At 42.3% G+C, this 26,242-nt stretch overlaps 1 protein-coding gene across 3 annotated transcripts in view; it reads right to left on the reverse strand.

Annotated features, from left to right (window-relative positions):
* The window catches only part of LOC126355137 (UNC93-like protein), a 980,883-nt gene that overhangs the window by 296,508 nt on the left and 658,133 nt on the right, over window positions 1–26,242 (reverse strand). The window contains exon 3 of one of the 3 annotated variants that reach the window (XM_050005319.1): window positions 2,360–2,644. The exons of the other annotated variants lie outside the window; for them this stretch is intronic. Within the exon in view, the coding sequence (XP_049861276.1) occupies window positions 2,360–2,644 (285 nt within the window). The remainder of the gene's footprint in view (window positions 1–2,359; window positions 2,645–26,242) is intronic. 3 annotated transcript variants of the gene reach the window in all.

Consider the following 26,242-nt stretch of genomic DNA (forward strand, 5'->3'; position numbering starts at 1 on the left):
TACTGACTCAGAGATCGAGACGTGGCACACGATCCGTTACAGCCATTAGGATAACATATGCCTGTCATCTCGACAACGAGGCCGTTGGGATCCAGCACGGCGTTCCGTATTACCCTTCTGAACCCATCGATTCCATATTCTACCAACAGTCATTGGATCTCGACTAACGCGAGCAGCAATGTCGCGATGCGATAAACCGCAATCGCGATAGGGTAAAATGTGACCTTTATCAACGTCGGAAACGTGATGGTACGCATTTTTCCTCGTTACACGAGGCACCACAAGAACGTTTCAGCAGGCAACGCCGGTCAACTGCTGTTTGTGTATGAAAAATCGGTTTGAAACTTTCCTCATGTCAGCACGTTGTAGGTGTCGCCACCGGCACCAACCTTGTGTGAATGCTCTGAAAAGCTAATCATTTGCATATCATAGCATCTTCTTCCTATCGGTTAAATTTCGCGTCTGTAGCAAGTCATTTTCGTGATGTAGCAACTTTTTATGGCTCGTAGTGTAAAAAACCTCATTATTTACCGTGTTATTCCAATAAATACAGACTTTTTCGGTGAAAGAATGTAATCTGGAAGGGCCATCGATAGCTGGCGACATGAAAAATTCTATGGGATTTGGAACAACATATCTGAAGATATTATACCTTTTTTTTTTTTTAACCGAAGATCTGCCTTTTCATAAGTTACTGAATTTAATATTCTACAATTCCTCACTATGTTAACTTAATAAACCATTGCTTCGGAATTCTGTCGCAACTGTGTCTGCACAGCATGTGAGTGAGATGAGGTAATGTAAACCCCGTTGTGTTTGGGAAGAGAAGCAAATTTTGAAATGGCAACCAGAGAAAAATGTATGTTTTACTCAAAATTCGCTACTCGTGGCGCTTCTCTGAAAGTTACGAACGCTTAACAGGTCAGGTGAAAATAGATCGCCGCATTTTCGGCGGAATTCTTTTTAGATACTGACGATGGCAGAAGCGATAGTAGATATGTGATCTGAGGCTTTCCCGGCGAATGTGCTGTATCCAAGTTTCTCGGGTGTCCAGCCGGATCCGATCGTCGAAGTTCCACGATATTTCGGCGAATAACCGTTCCGCCATCATCAGGTGGTGCTGATGAAATGATGAGCCTGCGCTGTGTCCGTGGTATTTATGTCCATTTATGTCCTCGGCGTCCCGGGTCGTAGCCCGGCGCGCACGGTTGGCGGAGATACGCGTGGCGCGCGAGGGGTGGGGGGGGGGAGGGGGGTAGCTGCAGCCACGCCCTGTGGTAGGCGCAGTTCATCTCCGTCCGCTGTGACGGAAGAATCTTGTGTCCGCTCGCGCCGTTGCTTTTTGATGGTGTTTAATACAGGTTTCTTTGGTTTCCACGCCTTGCTAAGTTGGAACCCTGTGTCCCTGTTGATGAAGTTATCTGTTAGAGAATTTCTATGGCCTCTTTGTAGATACTATCCCAGTAGGCACTTGTGGCCTTCAGGATTTTTGTCTCTTCGAATTTCGCTGTGTGTCCGGTTTCAACGCAGTGTTCTGCTAGGGGCAAATGGCTGGGTTGGCGTGAGCGGGTGTGAGGTTCGTGTTCCTTGCATCGGTCCTCGACCGTGCGAACTGTTTGGTCGATGTAGGATTTGCCACAGCCGCACGGGATTTAGTATACGCCTGCTTTATTAAGGCCTACCACATTTTTTGTCGTTCCTAGTAGGTCACGAATCTTTGCTGGTGGTCGGAAGACTGTGTCAATATTGTGGCGCCTTAACAGTCTCCTATTTTCGACGACACGTTGCCAGAAAACGGCAGCAAGGCCAGAGCTTGCTTCTCTTCTTCGGCTTGTTCTTCATCCTGGTTCCTGCTGCACTTCTGCTGTCGGAGGCCCTTTGGATTTGGCGGCTGCCATACCCATTCTTCTGGAATACGGTCTCCAGGTGTTTGAGTTCCGTTGGCAAAATCTGTTCACCAGAGATCCAGTATGCTCCATGTACCAAGGTGTTGAGCATTCCATCCGCACCATCTGATGGTGGCGGAACGGTTATTTGCCGAAATATCGTTGAACTTCGACGATCGGATCCGGCTGGACACCAGAGAACCTTGGATACGTGATAGTAGATCTTTTTGAATGTTCACCATGTATGTGGTGGCGTGGAGGGGACGCACTTAATATTTACGTACTTAATATTCACACTTAATATTTACAAAAAATATGGGTGTAGGCTTCAGTTTAGAACGACACTTCCCCTCCGGAATTAGGCGTTTCCCCTACAGCGCTCCGAGCGATCCCCTACCACTGCCGCTTTGCCCAGGCTTCCCCAGCCGACTGCGTATCTAGCGCCCACTGAATTTTGCGCGGACTATACTTACTGTATGGCCGTGACCGAGAGGAAGACGGTGGAGAAGACGAGCGCCGCGTAGACGGCGGCGAGCGACACGGTGCCCAGCCCGTCCGCCTTGTTGATGGAGCTCTGCAGGTTGGTGGCGCCCACGAAGGCGGTGAAGTGCATCATGTAGGCCGCGCTCAGCGCCACCAGGTTGCGCAGCACCCGCCGGCGGTCGGCAGCACTCAGCGGCCCCGGTTTCCCGCCGCAGTCGCCCGTCAGCGAGGGCTTCTTCGACCCTTGGTCTAGTGCGTGGTTGTTTGATAGTAGGCTGCAAACGTAAGAGGCTCGTAACTGCCACAAGAGTGGAAGTGCGCAGTCACACACCTGATCCCACAAGAAAGAGGACAGGACAGATGTAATTAACAACAGCTTACATACAAGGTATTCGAAGAACAAAAGTACTGCTTGAACATTATACCAGCGAATACCAAGCGGATGCGTAGAATAGATATTTAACTTAATGCCAATACTGTTATAAGCCCACAGGACAAAAAATTAGTGCCGGCCTTTGTGGCCGAGCGGTTCTAGGCGCTACAGTCTGCAACCGCGCGACCGCTACGGTCACAGGTTCGAATCCTGCCTCGGGCATGGATGTGTGTGATGTCCTTAGGTTAGGTAGGTTTAAGTAGTTCTAAGTTCTAGGGGACCGATGACCTCAGATGTTATGTCCCATGGTGCTCAGAGCCATTTTTGAAAAAAAAAAAAAATAGTCACCTCTCTGCGCAGATACAGATGAATACTTGGGCCTTTACAGATGGCGCAGTGATCGAGTCACGTGCTCAAACGCACGAGCGTCTGAATCTGCGTGAGCATACGGAAGCAGACATGGATAAATGTGAGGGCGTGACAGAGCGGCAAACAGGAGTAACCGTGTTTTGCCATGCCCATGCGCATGTGCTATGTGAAGTTCCTGGAGTCGTTGCCATTTTGCGGCTGACTATTCAATGCGTCTACACGGAGTGGTGTAAGACACGTGCCTCGAAACACAACGTCAGAATTATGTTCGGTAAAAGATCCTGACTGAGAGGGACCATGGAGGTATTTCACTGCTTGTGAACCAAAATCGCTTCTAAACTCTACAGTAATTCGTCATTTTTAACTGTTTTCCGTCTTGTCCTTTAGTTGCTTTAAATTCGTGGAGGTATGTGCCGTCTATGCAATTAAATGAAGGCGCTTTGTTTGATGTCATACGCGTTTCGCTTCACTTATTTGGGAAGCATCATCAGTGGCGATTTCCAGCGCTGCTAACACATATATGTGTTTCTGGTAATGTATTTGCTGGTCTTCATGCTCCAGTTAGCCGAATCAGGTGTTGTTTAGCCATTTGTCACATCACATTTCACTTTCACTGCCATCTACAGTAATTGCTGCAATCAGTGAATGAAGGTCAGAGATGCTATCGAGAAAACATTGTGACGGAAAAAGGGTGCAATGTACGTCAGGAGCCTCAAGAATCCGTTAGTCACGCAGGCAAAAAACCATCGAATGTGGACACTAGCTCACTGCTGGAGTGTTATGTGACTGACAAATCACGTTTTTGCACGTCGTCTAGTACACCGAACGCCAAATGAAGCATTTCTTCCGGAATGTATGGAAGGTCAAGTGCAGTGTATTGGGGATATTTGTCATCTCGTTAATCAACCCACTCTCTGAGGTGACCACCAATACGAACCAGCATGTGTATTTAAATGTTCTGAATGATCAGGTGTGGCCTTCCAGTCAACATGTTTGATGTTTTTCAAGACGACAGCAGCAGAGTGTATCGGGTTGGAAGAATTTGTGGCTTGTTTTCTGAATACTCCCTCACCCTTTTACATTTTGATTGGCCTACAAAATCATTTACTTGAATCCCCGTAGGAGGTTTGTGGGAGATGTTGGAACAGAGAGTACACCAACGGCGTAAGTATCGCCACAATTTTGTGGAATTCTGCGAGCAAAGCCTCGGCGAGTTGTTTAACCTTGATGTGACGTACCTGAACAACCTTTTGGACTCACTTCCTAACCGAACCCAAGCAATTATCAAGTTCAGGGACTTCTGTCTTGGTAACGGAAGATTCCCGGATTCGATTCCCAGTATGGTCGGTTATTTTCTCGGCGCGGGGACTGGTGTTGTATTGTCCTTAACCTCGTACCGTCAAAAATGACAAGAATGTATCCTAAAATAGTTGTCGCATCGTCATACCACAGTTGGGATGGCTGTATGGGCACGGACCGAAAGTCAATAAATGCGAAGAAAAAGTCCAGTGGGAGAATTACACGGTGTTAAATAATACCTGTAATAATTTCTCCACCACTGATTAATTTTTTGTCCGGTCAGCTTACACGCCAGCTTCAAACAGCTCAGTTATCTCCATTTTCGTCGACATCAAGAATATCTATGATTCGATTGACTGACAAGTCTCCTTCTCACAACCTACAAGGGCAGGGAACAGCCCAAAAGACAGTAAGCCTCGTCAAGCAACCACACACGGACAGTAAACTAAAAATAAGATTTATGGAGAAAATATCAGTGCCTTTTGCAAATAAAACTACTCTTGAGTTCTCACCACTCCTCTTCAGTTACATCTTAAATAAAGTCATCAGGGAACGGAAGAAACAAATTCTAAAAACCTACTCAGCTTCCATTCAGATTTCTTGCATAGCTGACACAGAGCATGTGCTAGTGGATAGCTACAACACAGAAGTAAAACTGTGTGAAGCCCTCGATGAATGAGCTAGTATATCTAGCCGGAAAACCTCTCTTGGAAAACCTTAGTTTATGTGCACTAAATATAAGATTCAGAAATTAAACAATAAGTACTGGGTAAGTAAAAGAGCGAGGCGCTTCATTTATTTCACTTAGATCATTAAAGAAATGGGGCCGGAAGAAAGAGCACGGAGAATTCATTTACAGAAACTTAAGAGAGCACACGGAAGAATGCATGCCATTTAGTGCATGCTCATGAAATTAGGCAGTACAATACAGGGTGTTTATAAATGAATATCGGGGTGTTAACGCTTTATAATATTCATTACATTAAACTTACAGTTATAAATTATTTGTCAAATAAAAGAACAACTCAGACAATTTTACCAAGAACCTCATAAATGTTCAATGTGAGCACCATTTGTCACAAGGCACACATCAAGTGTATAGCCGAGTTCTTCCCAAACGTTGATAAGGGCTTGCTTTGCATGTCCTCCACGTCCACCCAACCTAACGCCATGCGATTTTTTCCTTTGGGCTTCATCGAGGATCGTGTGTACGTGCCTCCGCTACCAGCAGACCTCCATGAATTAGAAACCGGATTGAAGCAGCTGTTGCTACAATCACTCAAGACACACTTATCGACGTTTGGGAAGAACTCGGCTAGAGATATGATTTATGCCGTGTGACAAGTGGTGCTCACATTGAACATTTATAAGGTTCTTGGTAAAACTGTTTTAGTTGCTCTTTCATTTGACAAATCATTTATAACTGTAATTTTAGTATAATAAATATTATAAAGCGTTAATACCCCGATATTCATTTATAAACATCCTGTACAATGATGAAACGTAAAATTCTGTACGTGACTGAAACTCTAATTCTCAACTGATAAGGTGATGCGGTAAACATCCTGGAGGAACCGAAAATATATGAGGAAAATTTAAGGTCCATGAAGAATGGAAACGATTACAGAAGAAATGCCAAACATGCCATCAGATGATAAAAAGCAAAAATATTAATTATTTATACGTATCCGAAGGTTCCCAATAGTGACACATATGGGGCAGTCAGGTGATAAAGAGAAAGACTGTACAACAGCCATGGCGCTGGCGTTGGTAACGCAGGGTGGTGTCGGTATAGAAGTGCCCCCTATCGGGAAGCAAACGCTCTTCCTGTGTTTTGTCTATCAGGCGTGCTCGACGGCAGTTCGGTGAGTCGTGTGCGTTTGGGACTTCACTACTGTGGCCGGGAAAGAGGCACAACGAAATGTAGCCCGCTTTTTGAATACACATGGAATATCAGTAAGTGAAATTCATGCCCGATTGTCTACTGTGTATAGCGAACAGACTACGTCAAGTGCGCTTGCGTTAGCATGGAATAAACAATTTCCAGAGGATTGGATGCCACTGAAACATGGCAGTAAGCCAGGACGGGCTCATCGTGTATTTACTCCTTCTGTAATTCCTTCAGTGGATACAGAGTTCTTCTTAGGGGGATACACCCAAAGGTTGGGTACCAAAAGGGTAAAAGGGACAATTTGGTGCACCACCAGGAACACAAACAGGAAAATTTTGTTTCCATGACAGCAATGGGTTGAGGATGACCTCATATAATTAAGTGATTTTATTTTTTACTCCGGTGTTGCGAAACCGGTCGTTAACACAATAAAAGATCTTGGATTAAGCAACTGTCCCGGTTCTTCCGTTTTAAAATTGACTTTCGGTGGTTACTGCCCTCTGAAATGACAGACGGCGGACAATGACACACAGTCGGCTCATGCTGGCCATCAGTCACGGTACCATTCATGCAATCATGACAGAGCGTCTGAAGTTCCGGAAAAATTAAGCGCAGTGGGTTCCCCACACCCTGACGAAGTAAGACAAGTTGAACAAAATATCGACACATCTCCAACACGTGGGACGGTTTCGTGATGAAGAATATCGATCCCTGTCCCTTATTGTAGCAGGAGATGAAACAGTGTCATCATTTTGAGCAGTAGAGCAAGCTTCAGAGCCAGCAATAGAAGTACATTGATTCACCCCCACCAAGAAACCCAAAGTCTTACTTGCTAGCTCCGGGAATGTCAAGATAACCTTTCTCTTTGACTGCAAGGCCCCGCTGCTCCTATACTTTCTGGAACACGGCGCCCAAGTAACGCACAGCAGTATGTGGATACTTTGCAAAAGCTGATGCGCCCTATCAAGTGCAAACGCCCAAGAATGTTGATGGTCGGCATAATATTTTGCAAGATAATTTCCACCCACATGTTTCCAAGGTCCTTTGCGCCAGGCTGCCTAAGTTTTGCTGTTAAGCCCTTACACTTTCGCCATATAGTTCCAATCTGTCCCTCATATTATTTCTGTATTTTTTGAGCCCTAAAGAAAGACATTCGTGGCTGTCGATTTGCTTCGAACGAAGACGTGCACGCCAGGGTGCTATCATCGTGTGGCAGCTAACTGCAAACATTTTCCTGTGAAGTCATTTATCGTCTTGGCTGACTATGGGATAACTGTATTAAAAGTGTCCCGTGTCCCGTTTCCATTAGACTGCCCCTAATAAATAGAGGAGTTAAAAAATATACCATGGGTCCACCAAGTTGGAAAGGACGTCAAAGAAGCCCAGATGGAAGCAGTGGCAGTGATACGAAACTGTTCTTTCGAAAGATAAACTGTTGAACAATACAGTGAGTGAAATAAAAAAAATTGTCCTGAAAGAAAGGTAGCCATCAGGAAAATGAATCTAATAGTACTACGTAATCCAGAACAAGCACAATGGTGTACAAAACAAGTTATGGATCCTGTCATGCTACCAGTACTAGGTGGCGCCAGGACGCGAAATGGGTGGCGCGGAAGGAATGCGGCAAAGTAGCTCCCAAATGTCTAGAATGGAATATAAGTAGCAATCTGAATCAGTTCATGAACTCAGTTAACTAACTACTGAAAAATATTGTTTAAACTATACACTATACACATTGTTCACATTGCATTATCTTACCAATTTGAAATACCATTTCGTATAATGTTTCAGGTTAATATTCTCAAATAGTGCCACTAAATAATCATTTGCGCAAGTTAATTCATATGTCTCGGTAACTACTAGATACTACCTCATACTAATTGAATTCTTTTTCTTTGGCTGCAAGGAAATCACCATCCCGAACGTGTTTTACCTTACACGAAGTTCACGACTAACCCATCCTTCAAGTGGTATGATTTTGCTTATATGGAAATTTGTAATCACAAATGTGGACGCATATGGAGCTGAAACAACTCCTACAGAAAGCAGTAGTGCAAGATGTTTTCACCTTTCCGCGTCGATGGTCTCCAAGCATCGGCTAATTCACGTGTACAGCTTTACATCGTTGTGGCATCAATAAAGGCTACTATCTGAGAATATTTGCGTGTTAATATGAATGAGAAATGTTAATAAGCCCTTGCTAATACACAAAGGGGATATGATTGAATGTATGGGACTAATTTATGCCGAAACGTATAACGCTATGGGATCGACGTTTTTCAGGTAACTTACTTGTTTAAAATATTCTCGAGTTATTGTAGTGTCAAATATGGCTAAAATAGCGTGCTTTCGACGAAATGCTCCCTTGTGTTTGTCAGTAAAAACCGACTGTCGTAACTATTGTGGTGACCATTTCTTGCTGATTTCTGTCTCTGAGGAATTCCAGAATCACGCCCTGCATGCTGCTCATCAATGGCAGCACAACAGGTCGAATCACCAGACTGACGTATAAATTTGCAGTCAGGATGCATGGTATAATCACGAGAGTGCTCCTACTGTCATGCAAAGCGCACCCCAGACCATAACTCCACGTGTAGGTCCAGCTCGCCAAGCACGCACACAGGTTGTTTGCAGGCCCTCAATTAGCCTTATTCTAACCAACACCCGGTCATCACTGGCACTGAGGCAGAACCAGCTTTCAACAGTAAACACAACAGACCTCCTCCTTGTCCTGCAATAAGCTCTCGCTTGACACCATTGAATTCGCAAATGGCAATGGTTTGGCGTCATTGGAACAGACGCTGAAGGGTGTCGGAACTGGCCTTGAAATAACCGATTTGTAACAGTGCGTTGTGTCACTGTGTTGCCAACTGCTACTCAGATTGCTACTGCAGATCCAGTGCGATACGTCAGAGCCATCTGCCGGACACGATGGTCTTTTCCCTGAGTAAAGCCATGTGACCGTCCGGCGCATAGTATTCTTGCGACTGTACATTCTCGTGACCACCGCTGCCAGCAATCCTATACAGTGGCTACATTTCTGTCTATTTTTTCTGCAGTATCGCAGAAGGCACACCAAGCTTCTCGTAGACTTATTACTCGGCCCCGTTCAAAATCAGTGAGGTGTTGATAATGGCGTCTTTGTCGTCTTAAAGTAATCTTAACTAACGTCAACTCACCAGGTCCGATCTCAAAGATAATCAAAGCTCACTACCGTTAGAGCATGTATTCAGCCATAGCCTGATTTGCATTCTCATAGTGGTGTAATTAGTGCCACTCTTATGTGGCTAACGCGAAATCTAAATAGACATCCTTCAGATGTAGAAACATGCCTACAACCTTGGTTATGTCGCACAACTCCTTCTTGGTGTTGCGATGTGTAAGAACGAGAGAAAAAGAAAAGGCACCATTATACGATGGGTGCTCCAGCAGCTCAAAACGTACATTTCGAAGGCAATAGATCGCTTTTCCAGCCATGAGGGCAGGCGTTATTCTCGAGTGAGGCCGCAGCTTTTGATAGGTCGCCTTCCCGCGTCGTTTTGATTTTGTATTGCAGGCCTCGCAGTAGCTCGCACAAGGTGTTACTGTGCATTGTTTGAAAATTAGGACGGCAATGAATCAGCAAAACACTCATCAAATTTTCTAGAAGAACTGATTTTTTTTGCTGTAGGAGGTGAGGGATGTTTCCACACAATGCTGTGCCGGTTTCACTGTGTTTACTACTGATGGACTCACATCTCATGAGTGTCTATTATGCAACTGAGAAAGTTTTTTCTCGTTCCTCAATGGCGTACTTCCGCGTCTTGTGCCGCCTTTTTTTTCATTTTATACACGTATTTCGAGGAGGGTCTTATTCTTCCTCTTATTCTGTGGGTTACTGTGTAACCTCGGTTCATGAACTCCAACCAGGCTGTAAATGTTTTTGGTCTCGTGCCACTGTTTACGTGCGAGTTAGATTCCCGACAACCACTATGCCTTTGATGCCCTTTTGTTTTCAGTGTCCGCATTGATATTCCGTGGAACGCACATTCTCTCAGCTTTTTTACACTCTGGTTGATGTGATGGTCAGCAGGATTTGTGCTGGACCCCATATCTTGCTTAAACTGAAAGCTCACTCCATGTTTATTAGGTTTTCCGGCATCTTCGATAGACTCCATAATCTAACTGTTACAAAAACTTGGTGTTTGCGCGACGGTATTGGTCTCGTCGAATGTCATTTCATGATTATCCTCGAGGTGCTGCTCGGCGACAGCTGATTTGCTTGGTTGTTTGAGTAGGGTGTGTCACTGACTTTCCGTTAACTTCTCCTCGAGTGTTCTTATAGTCTGCGCTACGTAAGATATGCCACATTAGCAAGGAATTTATTTTTTATTTATTTATTTATTGTTCCGTGGGACCAAATAAGGAGAAGTCTCCATGGTCATGGAACGAGTCAATACATGAAATTATAACACAATAGTAGAAACAGGTGAAATGAAATATAAAAAACATATTCAGGGGACAATTCGTAAGTTTACATAATGAAAATCAACAATGTAACACTGGAATTTGCTTAATTTTTCAGCTCTACCAGGAGCTCCTTGACAGAATAGAAGGAGTGAGCCATGAGGAAACCAGTTTAGACTTAAAAGTGTTTGGGCTACTGCTAAGATTTTTGAGTTCTTGTGGCAGCTTATTGAAAATGGATGCAGCAGAATACTGCACTCCTTTCTGCACAAGAGTCATGGAAGTGCATTCCACATGCAGATTTGATTTCTGCACAGTATTAACTGATTGAAAGCTGCTAACTCTTGGGAATAAGCTAATATTGATAACAAGAAACGACATTAAAGAAAATATGTACTGTGAGGGCAATGTCAGAATTCCCAGACTATTGAACTGGGGTCGCAAAAGGTTCTCGACCTTACATCACACATATCTCGAACAGTCCGTTTTTGAGCCAAAGATACCCTTTTCCTATCAGAAGGATTACCCCAAAAAATAATGGTTCAAATGGCTCTGAGCACTATGGGACTTAACTTCTAGGGTCCATCAGCCCCCCAGAACTTAGAACTACTTAAACCTAACTAATCTAAGGAGATCACACACACTAATGCCCGAGGCGGGATTCGAACCTGCGACAGTAGCGGTCGTCCGGTTCCAGACTGCAGCGCCTAGAACCGCACGGCCACTCCGGCCGGCCCAAAAATAATACGATATGACATTGTTGTTTTTGTGGTCTTCAGTCCTGAGACTGGTTTGATGCAGCTCTTCATGCCACTCTATCCTGCGCAAGCTTCTTCATCTCTCAGTACCTACTGCAATGTACAACCTTCTGAATCTGCTTGGTGTATTCATCTCTTGGTCTCCCTCTACGACTTTTACCCTCCACGCTGCCCTCCAATACTAAATTTGTGATCCCTTGATGCCTCAGAACACAGAACATCTCCTACCAATCGATCCCTTCTTCTAGTCGAACTGTGCCACAAACTCTTCTTCTCCCCAATCCTATTCAATACCTCCTCATTAGTTATGTGATCTACCCATGTAATCTTCAGCATTATTCTGTAGCACCACATTTCGAAAGCTTCTATTCTCTTCTTGACTAAACTATTTATCGTCCATGTTTCACTTCCACTCCCTACAAATACTTTCAGAAAAGACTTCCTGACACTTAAATCTATACTCACAAATTTCTCTGCTTCAGAAACGCTTTCCTTGCCATTGCCAGTCTACATTTTATATCCTCTCTACTTCAACCATCATCAATTATTTTACTTCCTAAATAGCAAAACTCCTTTACTACTTTAAGTGTCTCAGTTCCTAATCTAATTCCCTCAGCATCACTCGATTTAATTCAATCTAATTCCCTCAGCATCACTCGATTTAATTCGACTACATTCCATTATCCTTGTTTTGCTTTTGCTCATGTTCATCTTATACCCTCCTTTTAAGACACTGTCCATTCCGTTCAACTGCTCTTCCAAGTCCTTTGCTGTCTCTGACAGAATTACAATGTCATCGGTGAACCTCAAAGTTTTTATTTCTTCTCCATGGATTTTAATACCTTCTCCGAATTTTTCTTTTGTTTTCTTTACTGCTTGCTCAATATACAGATTGAATAACATCGGGGAGAGGCTACAAACCTGTCTCACTCCCTTCCCAACCACTGCTACCCTTTCATGCTCCTCGACTCTTATAACTGCCATTTGGTTTCCATACAAATTGTAAATAGCCTTTCGCTCCCTGTATTTTATCCCTGCCACCTTCAGAATTTGAAAGAGAGTATTCTAGTCAGCGTTGTCAAAAGCTTTCTCTAAAGTCTACAAATGCTAGAAACGTAGATTAGCCTTTCCTTAATCTAGCTTCTAAGATAAGTCCAATATTTCTACGGAATCCAAACTGATCTTCCTCAAGGTCGGCTTCTACTAGTTTCTCCATTGGTCTGTAAAGAATTCGCATTAGTATTTTACAGCCGCGACTTATTAAACTGATAGTTCGATAATTTTCACATCTGTCAACACCAGGTTTCTTTGGGATTGGAATTATTATATTCTTCTTGAAGTCTGAGGGTATTTCGCCTGTCTCATACATCTTGCTCACCAGATGGAAGAGTTATGTCACGACTGGCTCTCCCAAGGCTGTCAGTAGTTCTAATGGAATGTTGTCCACTCCTGGGGCCTTGTTTCAACTTAGTCTTTCAGTGCTCTGTCAAACTCTTCACGCAATATCGTATCTCCCATTTCATCTTCATCTACATCCTCTTCCATTTCCATAATATTGTCCTCGAGTACATCGCCCTTGTATAGACCCTCTATATACTCAATCCACATTTCTGCTTTTCCTTCTTTGCTTAGAATTGGATTTCCATCTGAGCTCTTGATATTCGTACAAGTGGTTCTCTTTTCTCCAAAAGTCTCTTTAATTTTCCTATCTTACCCCTAGTGACATAAGCCACTACATCCTTACATTTGTCTTCTAACCATCCTTGCTTAGCCATTTTGCACTTCCTGTCGTCTCATTTTTGAGACGTTTCTATTCCTTTTTGCCTGCTTCATTTACTGCATTTTTATATTTTCTCCTTTCATCAATTAAATTCAATATCTCTTCTGTTACCCAAGGATTTCTACTAGCCCTCGTCTTTTTACCTACTTGATTCTCTGGTACCTTCACTACTTTATCCCTCAAAGCTACCCATTCTTCTTCTACTGTATTTCTTTCCCCCATTCCTGTCAATAGTTCCCCTATGCTCTCCCTGAAACTCTGTACAACCTCTGGTTCTTTCAGTTTATCCAGGTCCTATCTCCTTAAATTCCCACCTTTTTGCAGTTTCTTCTGTTTTAATCTGCAGTTCATAACCAACAGATTGTGGTCAGAGTCCAAATCTGCCCCTGGAAATGTCTTACAATTTAAAACCTGGTTCCTAAATCTCTGTCTTACCATTACGTAATCTATCTGAAACCTTTTAGTATCTCTAGGGTTCTTCCATGTATACAACCTTATTTCATGAATCTTGAACCATGTGTTACCTATGATTAAGTTGTGCTCTGTGCAAAATTCTACCAGGCGGAATCCTCTGTCATTTCTTATCCCCAGTCCATATTCACCTACTACGTATCCTTCTCTCCCTTTTCCTACTACCGAATTCCAGTCACCCATGACGGTTAAATTTTCGTCTCCCTTCACTATCTGAATAATTTCTTTTATTTCATCATATATTTCTTCAATTTTTTCGTCATCTGCAGAGCAAGTTGGCATATAAACTTGTACTACTGTGGTAGGTGTGGGCTTCGTGTCTATCTTGGCCGAATAGTGTGTTCACTATGCTGTTTGTAATAGCTTACGCGCATTCCTATTTTTTATTCATTATTAAACCTACTCGTGCATTACCCCTATTTGACTTTGTATTTATAACCCTGTATTCGCCTGACCAAAAGTCTTGTTCCTCCTGCCACCGAACTTCATTAATTCCCACTATATCTAACTTTAACCTATCCATTCCCTTTTTAAATTTTCTAACCTACCCGATTAAGGGATCTGACATTCCACGCTCCGATCCGTAGAACGCCAGTTTTTATTCTCCTGATAACGACGTCCTCCTGAGTAGTCCCCGCCCGGAGATCCGAATGGGGGACTATTTAACCTCCGGAATATTTTACCCAAGAGGGCACCATCATCATTAAACATAGAGTAAAGCTGCATGTCTTCGGGAAAAATTACGGCCGTAGTTTCCCCTTGCTTTCAGCCGTTCGCAGTACTAGCACAGCAAGGCCGTTTTGATTAGTGTTACAAGTCAGTCAATCATCCAGACTGTTGCTCCTGCAACTACTGAAAAGGCTGCTGCCCCTCTTCAGGAACCCGTCCGTTGTGGTTGCACTTACGGTACGGCTATCTGTATTGCTGAGGCACGCAAGCCTCCCCACCAACGCCAACGGTCATGGTCCATATGACATAAACGTGTGAAAACAGGCGAAGTAGACTTCTTTTCGTGTTGAACTGTCACTTTTTTCAGAATGTGGTATACAATTGGTTTTCTGAGACCTCGGTCGTCGTCAACTTTACAACATGCCATGCATTGAGTGGAAGCCAACGATCTCTCTGGATAATGGCTCAGCATAGGTAGATAATCGATTCTTGGCTTCTCTTTCTTCGTCTCTTAACATCTTTTTCAGGGCGGTATTGTATTTGACTGCAGTTCCGACTCAGACAGTCTGAGAACCCACTCCTTAAGAATACTACACGTAGTTACAATTTCGGTAGTGTTTGAGATCTATGGATCTTTAGCAATGAATTTCTTTGTGACAGACAGTAATGTGTAGGGCATGGAGATAAAGGTAAGTGTTCATGGGTTTTCTACCTTCACTGCGACCCAGTGATCTATCCGGTCTTCACTTAAAAAAGGAGGGTAGCTGGTTTTTCTTTTCTTTTAAGTTCCATCGTGAATTTATATTATCATATACAGAGTGCGAATGTTCCAAGACCTCTTTATATTTTTTCGTTCCATTTGGCCAAATCACAAACGATTCGTCCACATATAGAAAGAAAACTTTGATGCGAACTTTTCGGAGCATCAAAGTATGCAGTGCGCGTCGGGAATGGAACGTAGCTAGAAATAGCTGCGAGAGCCCAAGAACACTTCACAGTCTGGATGGAGTCCAGGCAACAAATAAAACTCGCACCATCCAGAAAAGACGGATAGGTCGGTCGTCCAGATATTGTGCCCGAAACGGAAGAAACTGTTCCCGCAAACAACCGGAAGCACAACATCAATCAATCACGCCGATAAAATAGGAGATTACAAGTTTCTACGTTCTTCACAAAAACACCATAAATTTTGGCGTTTCTTAACGATTCTGTATGTGTTGATCAGTAGGTATCGTACTCAGCGAGCAGAAACCTTGCAACAGCTTAGACATGAATAGGCGATTTGCTAATTCTAAACGGTGGCTCATTTTCACCTATATTATCAGTTGTGGCACGAAGATTATCACGAAACATTCGCTTAGCAGTCTTTGAGTACCAAGTAAATGGTCTACTCGAACACACATCGTCCCAGACTCGTACACGTCCACTTTTAAAGCAATATATACACTCGTAATTCTTTCTTGTACTCAGTCAGCTAATGCTGCTGTATTTTGCTTATAACCTCAGCTGCCTTAGCCCCTTCAGAATACAGAAAATGAATCACTAGCCTCAGTTCTTATTTGGTACATATGGAAAGTGGGACACTCATATTAAACGGCACTGAAATCATTAACCAACAAAACTGTTCAGTGAAACAACACAGGTTACGTACACGTGTAAGAAGAATAGTACGATCGAGACATTGCCATGACTGTATGGACTTGTTGACACGTATACAGGGTGGTCCATTGAGCGTGACCGGGCCAAATATCTCACGAAATAAGCGTCAAACTAAAAAACTACAGAGAACGAATCTAGCTTGAAGGTGGTTGGCCGCTAGATGGCGCTGCCATAGGTGAAACGGATATCAAATGCGGTTTTTTTTAGAATAGGAACCCCAATTTTTTATTACATATTCGTGTAGTACGAAAGGAAATATGAATGTTTTAGTTGGACCACTTTTTCCGCTTTGTGACAGATGGCGCTGTAATAGTCACAAACGTAGGGCTCACAATTTTAGACGAACAATAGGTAACAAGTAGGTTTTTTAAATTAAAATACAGAACGTAGTTACGTTTGAACATTTTATTTCGGTTGTTCCAATGTGATACATGTGCCTTTGTGAACTTATCATTTCTGAGAACGTATGCTGTTACAGCGCGATTACCATTAAATACGACATTAATGCAATAAATTCTCAAAATGATGTCCGTCAACCTCAATGCATTTGGCGGTACGTGTAACGACATTACTCTCAACAGCGAGTAGTTCGCCTTCCGCAGTGTTCGCACATGCACTGACAATGCGCTGACGCTTGTTGTCAGGCGTTGTCGGTGGATCACGATAGCAAATATCCTTCAACTTTCCCCACATAAAGAAATCCGGGGACGTCAGACCCGGTGAACGTGCGGGCCGTGGTATGGTGCTTCGACGACCAGTCCACCTGTCATGAAATATGCTATGCAATACCGCTTCAACCGCATGCGAGCTATGTACCGGACATCCATCATGTTGCCATTCTGTCATGCAGTGAAACATCTTGGATTAACATCAATAGAACATTACGTAGGAAATCAGCAGACATTGCACCATTTAGATTGCCATCGATAAAATGGGAGCCAATTATCGTTCCTCCCATAATGCCGCACGATTCATTAACCCGCCAAGATCTCTGATGTTCCACTTGTCGTAGCCATAGTGGGTTTTCCGTTGCCCAATAGTGCATATTATGTCGGTTTACGTCACCGCTGTTGGTGAATGACGCTTCGTCGCTAAATAGAACGCGTGCAAAAAATCTGTCATCGTCCCGTAATTTCTCTTGTGACCAGTGGCAGAACTGTACACGACGTTCAAAGTCATCGCCATGCAACTCCTGGTGTATAGAAATATGGTACGGTTGCAATCGATGTTGATGTAGTATTCTCAGCACCGAAGTTTTTTAGATTTCCGATTCTCGCGTAATTTCTCTGCTACTGATGTGCGGATTAGCCGCGACAGCAGCTAAATCACCTGTTTGGGCATCATCATTTGTTGCAGTCGTGGTTGACGTTTCACATGTGGCTGAAGACTTCCTGTTTCCTTAAATAACGTAACTACCCGGTGAACGGTCCTGACACTTGGATGATGTCGTACGGGATACCGAGCAGCATACATAGCACACGCCTGTTGGGCATTTTCATCACAATAGCCCTACATCAACACGATATCGACCTTTTTGGCAATTGGTAAACGATCCATTTTAACATGGAATCACGAAGCAAATACCGTCCGCACTGGCGGAATGTTACGTGATACACAGACTTATACGTTTCTGAATATTACAGCGCTATCTATCACAAAGCGAAAAAAGTGGCCCAACTAAAACATCCATATTTCTTTACGTACTACACGAATATATAATAAAAACGGGGGTTCCTATTTAAAAAAAAAAGATAGTTGATACCCGTTTTACCTATGTCAGGGCCATCTAGCAGGCCAACCATAGCGCCATCTGGTTTCCCCCTTCAAGCTAGACGAGTTTCATTCTTTCTAGTTTTTTCGTTTGATCCTTATTTCGTGAGGTATTTGGCTCGGTCACTATCAATGGAGCACCCTGTATATAGGATGTTTATTAAAGGTACAAACGAAGAGGCGATTACGGTAACATGAGTCAAGCAATAATCATAATGAACATAGGTTTGGAAAGAAATGGTTCCCCCGATACGATGTATTATGCCTGAGTGCATTTACACGTTATAACGTAGTCCCCCTCCCCCCATGAACCATGGACCTTGCCGTTGGTGGGGAGGCTTGCGTGCCTCAGCGATACAGATGGCCGTACCGTAGGTGCAACCACAACGGAGGGGTATCTGTTGAGAGGCCAGACAAACGTGTGGTTCCTGAAGAGGGGCAGCAGCCTTTTCAGTAGTTGCAGGGGCAACAGTCTGGATGATTGACTGATCTGGCCTTGCAACATTAACCAAAACGGCCTTGCTGTGCTGGTACTGCGAACGGCTGGAAGCAAGGGGAAACTACAGCCGTAATTTTTCCCGAGGACATGCAGCTTTACTGTATGATTAAATGATGATGGCATCCTCTTGGGTAAAATATTCCGGAGGTAAAATAGTCCCCCATTCGGATCTCCGGGCGGGGACTACTCAGGAGGATGTCGTTATCAGGAGAAAGAAAACTGGCGTTCTACGGATCGGAGCGTGGAATGTCAGATCCCTTAATCGGGCAGGTAGGTTAGAGAATTTAAAAAGGGAAATGGATAGGTTAAAGTTAGATATAGTGGGAATTAGTGAAGTTCGGTGGCAGGAGGAACAAGACTTCTGGTCAGGTGACTACAGGGTTATAAACACAAAATCAAATAGGGGTAATGCAGGAGTAGGTTTAATAATGAATAGGAAAATAGGAATGCGGGTAAGCTACTACAAACAGCATAGTGAACGCATTATTGTGGCCAAGATAGATACGAAGCCCACACCTACTACAGTAGTACAAGTTTATATGCCAACTAGCTCTGCAGATGATGAAGAAATTGAAGAAATGTACGATGAAATAAAAGAAATTATTCAGATAGTGAAGGGAGACGAAAATTTAATAGTAATGGGTGACTGGAATTCGAGTGTAGGAAAAGGGAGAGAAGGAAACATAGTAGGTGAATATGGATTGGGGCTAAGAAATGAAAGAGGAAGCCGCCTAGTAGAATTTTGCACAGAGCACAACTTAATCATAGCTAACACTTGGTTTAAGAATCATGAAAGAAGGTTGTATACGTGGAAGAACCCTGGAGATACTAAAAGGTATCAGATTGATTATATAATGGTAAGACAGAGATTTAGGAACCAGGTTTTAAGTTGTAAGACATTTCCAGGGGCAGATGTGGACTCTGACCACAATCTATTGGTTATGACCTGTAGATTAAAACTGAAGAAACTGCAAAAATGTGGGAAATTAAGGAGATGGGACCTGGATAAACTGAAAGAACCAGAGGTTGTACAGAGTTTCAGGGAGAGCATAAGGGAACAATTGACAGGAATAGGGGAAAGAAATACAGTAGAAGAAGAATGGGTAGCTCTGAGGGATGTAGTAGTGAAGGCAGCAGAGGATAAAGTAGGTACAAAGACGAGGGCTGCTAGAAATCCTTGGGTAACAGAAGAAATATTGAAATTAATTGATGAAAGGAGAAAATATAAAAATGCAGTAAATGAAGCAGGCAAAAAGGAATACAAACGCCTCAAAAATGAGATCGACAGGAAGTGCAAAATGGCTAAACAGGGATGGCTAGAGGACAAATGTAAGGATGTAGAAGCTTATCTCACTAGGGGTAAGATAGATACTGCCTACAGGAAAATTAAAGAGACCTTTGGAGAGAAGAGAACCACGTGTATGAATATCAAGAGCTCAGATGGCAGCCCAGTTCTAAGCAAAGAAGGGAAGGCAGAAAGGTGGAAGGAGTATATAGAAGGTTTATACAAGGGTGATGTTCTTGAGGACAATATTATGGAAATGGAAGAGGATGTAGATGAAGACGAAATGGGAGATACAATACTGCTTGAAGAGTTTGACAGAGCACTGAAAGACCTGAGTCGAAACAAGGCCCCCGGAGTAGACAACATTCCATTAGAACTACTGACGGCCTTGGGACAACCAGTCCTGACAAAACTCTACCATCTGGTGAGCAAGATGTATGAGACAGGCGAAATACCCTCAGACTTCAAGAAGAATATAATAATTCCAATCCCAAAGAAAGCAGGTGCTGACAGATGTGAAAATTACCGAACTATCAGTTTAATAAGCCACGGCTGCAAAATACTAACGCGAATTCTTTACAGACGAATTGAAAAACTGGTAGATGCAGACCTCGGGGAGGATCAGTTTGGATTCCGTCGAAATGTTGGAACACGTGAGGCAATACTGACCTTACGACTTATCTTAGAAGAAAGATTAAGAAAAGGCAAACCTACGTTTCTAGCATTTGTAGACTTAGAGAAAGCTTTTGACAATGTTGACTGGAATACACTCTTTCTAATTCTAAAAGTGGCAGTGGTAAAATACAGGGAGCGAAAGGCTATTTATAATTTGTACAGAAACCAGATGGCAGTCATAAGAGTCGAGGGGCATGAAAGGGAAGCAGTGGTTGGGAAGGGAGTGAGACAGGGTTGTAGCCTCTCCCCGATGTTATTCAATCTGTATATTGAGCAAGCAGTAAAGGAAACAAAAGAAAAATTTGGAGTAGGTATTAAAATTCATGGAGACGAAATAAAAACTTTGAGGTTCACCGATGACATTGTAATTCTGTCAGAGACGGCAAAGGACTTGGAAGAGCAGTTGAACGGAATGGACAGTGTCTTGAAAGGAGGATATAAGATGAACATTAACAAAAGCAAAACGAGAATAATGGAATGTAGTCAAATTAAATCGGGTGATGCTGAGGGAATTAGATTAGGAAATGAGACAATTAAAGTAGTAAAGGAGTTTTGCTATTTAGGAAGTAAAATAACTGATGATGGTCGAAGTAGAGGGGATATAAAATGTAGACTGGCAATGGCAAGGAAAGCGTTTCTGAAGAAGAGAAATTTGTTAACATCGAATATAGATATATGTATCAGGAAGTCGTTTCTGAAAGTATTTGTTTGGAGTGTAGCCATGTATGGAAGTGAAACATGGACGATAACTAGTTCGGACAAGAAGAGAATAGAAGCTTTCGAAATGTGGTGCTACAGAAGAATACTGAAGATAAGGTGGATAGAGCACGTAACTAATGAGGAGGTATTGAATAGGATTGGGGAGAAGAGAAGTTTGTGGCACAACTTGACTAGAAGAAGGGATCGGTTGGTAGGACATGTTTTGAGGCATCAAGGGATCACAAATTTAGCTTTGGAGGGCAGCTTGGAGGGTAAAAATCGTAGAGGGAGACCGAGAGATGAGTACACTAAGCAGATTCAGAAGGATGTAGGTTGCAGTAGGTACTGGGAGATGAAGCAGCTTGCACAGGATAGAGTAGCATGGAGAGCTGCATCAAACCAGTCTCAGGACTGAAGACAACAACAACAACGTAGTCCCCGAGCATATGCATTTGTGCACAGACGCTCCACATGGCCTCCATTAAAGTGAAGGCAGGCCTGAGTTAATGCATTCCATCAACGGAGCTGAAATACACCAAAGATTGAAATACATCAGCACAAAAAAATCGAACCGGATAAAGTTCGAGAACGTGGGAGGCTATGGTATTTGCGTGTCAGGATAGATACACGTGTGGAAACTCTATTTGCTAATACTTAGGTATCCATATCACACGTGGACTAAGAATAGTGTGTTCGATTAGTAATCAAAATGTCCTGGGTCTCGAATTAGACTCTCGTCTCCAATTACACTTTGAATAAAATTATCACCAAAGGCGGGCGAAGACTTCCGGGATAAGACGTCACCCTCATTCCACCAACGGCCTTGTCGAAGGCGGCGGTGGAGCAGACAAAGAGAAGCTACACATAAAGGCGAAATAATGTGTGTGTGTGTGAAATCTAATGGGACTAAACGGGATGCACTCAGCCTTTGTGAGGCAAACTGAGGAGCTACCTGATTGAAAAGTAGCGGCTCCGATCTGGTAAACTGACCTGCGGCTGGGAAGGCGGTGTGCTGACCACATGCTCTTCCATGTCCGTATCCAGTGACGCCTGTGGTCTGAGGATGACACGGCGGCCGGTCGGTACCGTTGGACCTTATAAGACCTGCTCAGAAGGAAGTTAGTTTTTTTAATGTGTGCCCACAGGACACGTGGTCTGTAATTGATGATTTTTCTATCGTCAAAAGTTTCCGGAATAGTCTCCCATTTGAACCCCCGAAAGGGGACTTCCGGGGGAGAGCAGACCATCAGAAAAAGACTGAATAACCATCGGAATGGTAACGTTTTTCGAGTCGGAGCGTGTAATGTCCGAAGTTTGGGTGTGGCAGGGAAGCTACAAAATCTGCTAAGGGAAATACTCGATCTAAATACAGTGGTGATCAGTGAAGTGACAGAGAAAGAAGACAAGGATTTCTGGCCAGATGAATATAACGTCATATCATCATCACCAGAAAACAGGTGCAGGCTTCGTTGTGAATAGAAAGGTAGGCGAGAGAATGAGTTACTGTTGGATGCTTCAATGATAGGCCTGTTGTCATCAGAACAGGCAGCAAACCAACAACGACAGCAATACTTCATGTATACATGCTGACATCGCAAGTCGAAGAGATAGCGGTTACTGCCTGTATCCCGCGAAAACTACGTCACAATATAGTCTGATTACGTTCTTCCTGTTCAGATTATACAAAACCGAGTGAGGGAGCAGGATTGTAACCATAGTTATATAACAACATTTTCATTAAAAAGTTTAATTTTACCAACTAATATTTTTGTACAATTATTTTATTACAAAAACGGGCCACCACTGACACGTGAAAAATTTTATAGCATTCACTTGCACTTGTTACAAAGACTAACTTTTTTTAAACTATTGACACTGTGTTAACGAGAATGGTATTGTTCTAATTCTCACTTCTACACAATAGTTGTGTGCTGACTTTTGACATATTCTCTTGAATGTGGTTTTTGATGTTTTATACTGAAGACATTTGGATCTTGATTTGAGGGTGCTGTAAACGTTATCGTATTTTATGTTGAGGGAGTATGTGAGTTGGGGTCCTTGTTGGCCTTGACAAGTTTCTGTAAACACAGTTGTCGGCAGTGTGGATTTTAAACGAAATTTTGGTAACAGATTAATGGTATTGTGTACCTTCGGCAATATGACAGAATTCCAAATGAAGCTGTAGCACAAAGGAGTTACTCTGGATACTTGCTACTGCATGGTTTTGACATTGAGCCACCCTTAACGTTTTGATTGATGAGGCTTTCGGGGTTGTTGCCATTTCTCATATTAGTAGCATATCTTCACGAACTATTTTCGTTGCAATTAAATGCATTGGTAGACCTGCAGGTCACGCGGAATTGGTTGTGGATCGCCTTTCTGGTATGACGTACTTCACATCTCACATTAATGTTTACGTATTTGGTGTTTTCGTGAATAATTGAGCATATTACGTAAGACTACACGCATTTTCTTTTACTTATCAATTACGTTTTCACTGTATATAAACTTCACATATAATCAGTATTTAATACACATAAATCACACGAGAATGCCAGCATTTAGAAAATACTTAAAGGCATGTCACATATGTAGTACCATATTCCCTACCGTTCACTGTCATTACTGTCATCAGTTTTTCAAATGTCACTGATTTTTACTATCATTACGTCCTTTATGTTATTACTGTCATCATCGTTTCTTATATGATCCTATGCCTAAGATGTCTTATATAAGATTTATTTCCTCTTCTGGCCACAAAATAAAGTTCCCTTCCACTCTACACATGTAACGGCGCTAGATAGTTACGTATTCTGCGTGTCTAACAATTACAGTCTTGATTCTTTGAAAATAATATTGTAAATCTAGTGAGTATACAATATGTATCCATAAGGTATGTGATCAACTCAGGCGTCACCACAATTGTTCCAAAGACTGTTCCATCCTTTTAATGTTAGTTTCCTGTACAATGGATCTGATCTGAAGATGCTGTTACAATGAAGTACACAATCACTAGCAGTAATACAAAGAATAAGGCGATCAAGACAGGAGTGTATTATTTGTTCGTTTCATTTTTTCCTAGTCGCCACTATCATTTGTTGGCGATATATTTGGGAATATATAAGCAACCAGTCATTTTTGGAATTGAATACCGTAATGAATGCACAGGGCTGAAGATTACAGTCTCGGCCTAAGATTAACTAATGTGGTTGTCTCATATATCCAACTGTAAATTCCATAAACAATAAAGGATACTCAATTACAAGAAAACTTCAAAATATACGGAAGAAAAAGTACACCTCTGAAAGCAGCTTCTGAGTTAAGAATAGTTTTGAGTTAATCAACAATATTAAGCATGTAATAGTGCCATACACAGTGGCATTTGCCTTCTTTGGCTTAATAAACCTCTACACATATGTATATCAGATGTAATGATACTGCCTGAATAATGCAAAGCAGTTTAATCAAATACAAAAATTACGATATGCAGAAATTTATGAATTCACGACATTGCTTGAATTAAGCCTCCCATACATCTTTTTAGTCAATGACAAGTTTTACATGTAAAACAAAGGTCTGGGAATGGGCGGCAGTCTTGCAGGCTTGCTTCCTGACATATTCGTACTTATATATAACGTAGAACAATAACTGTTTGTAACTCATTCACAATTTACTGGCAAATTGTATGTTATGAAATATATGTGGATAACATACTAATATTTTTCAATGGTAAGAAAGAAGAACTAAATAATCTATCAGATGAAACGAATAGAGTGCAGACAAATGTCAGATTCACAGTTCAAAAACAGACCTGGAAGGAATTCCTTCCCTTGATATGACGATTTACATTCACAATAACGAGCATAACTTCCAAATTCATAGAAAACTCAGAACCAATGATGGTGCCTTTAAAAATACCTCATGCCACACAAACCACCAGTCACTTTCATCAGGTCATATGTAAACAGTATAGCTTGCATCTCCGTCACTGAAGCAGATGTTTGTAAAGGAATGAGCATATTAAAATCTGTAGCCAGAAATGATGGCTCTAACAACTCCCCCATATACACTCTAGATGAAAAAAAACCCTAAGTAAACTTAAGCAACCACCATCACCATTCCAAGACAAAAAAAGTGCAAAAATCTCCCAGTCGAAAATACCATATAAACTCACAAATATTTTCGGGACACTTAACATGGAAATATTCTTCCATACAGACAATAAACAACAAAATAACAAGGTTCACAGTAGTAGATCCATAGGACAGTGGCATCAAAATTTCGACATATACAAAGTCACATGCTGCTGTTCTTACCTATACAAGACAACAGGAAGAAATTTTGCAACCTGCTACAAAAAACGTATCGATGCTCCTCGATTCAAAAACTTAAATAAGTCCAGTTTTGCACCACATATTGCTCATCATAAATACTCTGTTGGTGACATCAATGGCAATCTTTCTGTGCTACACACTGCTGAGAAAGAGTATCAGACATTCACAAGCTAAAATCACCTCCTAAAATCCTTAACGAGCAATCAGTGCAAAAGTTTTACTTCCAGAATTTCCGAGACAAATTGTACCAAAACACCAAAAAAGACAGCACTCTGGCATTTTCAATCTCGTGAATAAATTATATTGCCCTAGTAGTGTAACAACTATGGTGATCTGTAATTCAAACCATCTTTCATTTCATAGCAAGTATTTGACTCTAAATGTTTATTTTTTGTATAATTTTTAGTTTAAGTTACATATACACTGAAATTACAAAAGTCATGGGGTAACTCTTCATATCGTATTGGACCTCTTTTTGTGTGTCGTAGTGCTTCAGCTCGATGTGGCATTGACTTTAAAAGTCCCCTGCAGAACTATTGAGCCATGCTACCTCTACAACCGCCCATAACTACGAAAATCTTACCGGAGCAGACTTTTGTGCATGAAATTACCTCATAAGTATGTCCCACATATGTTCGATGGGGTTCATATCGGGCGATCACGGTTGACAAATCATTCTTTCGAATTGTTCAGAATGTTCAAACCAACGGCGTAAAATTGTGGCACGGTGACATGATGCACTATCCAAAGTTATTTGGCAACGTGCAAATGGTCTCCAAGACGCCGAATACAAGCATTTCCAGTCTATGGTCAGTTCAGTTGAACCAGAGGACCCTGTCCATTGTATGTCAACAGAGACCATACCATTATGGGGCCACCATCACCAGCTTGCACAG

Source organism: Schistocerca gregaria, chromosome 3, assembly GCF_023897955.1.
Source record: "Schistocerca gregaria isolate iqSchGreg1 chromosome 3, iqSchGreg1.2, whole genome shotgun sequence".
Taxonomy (NCBI): Eukaryota; Metazoa; Arthropoda; class Insecta; order Orthoptera; family Acrididae; genus Schistocerca; species Schistocerca gregaria.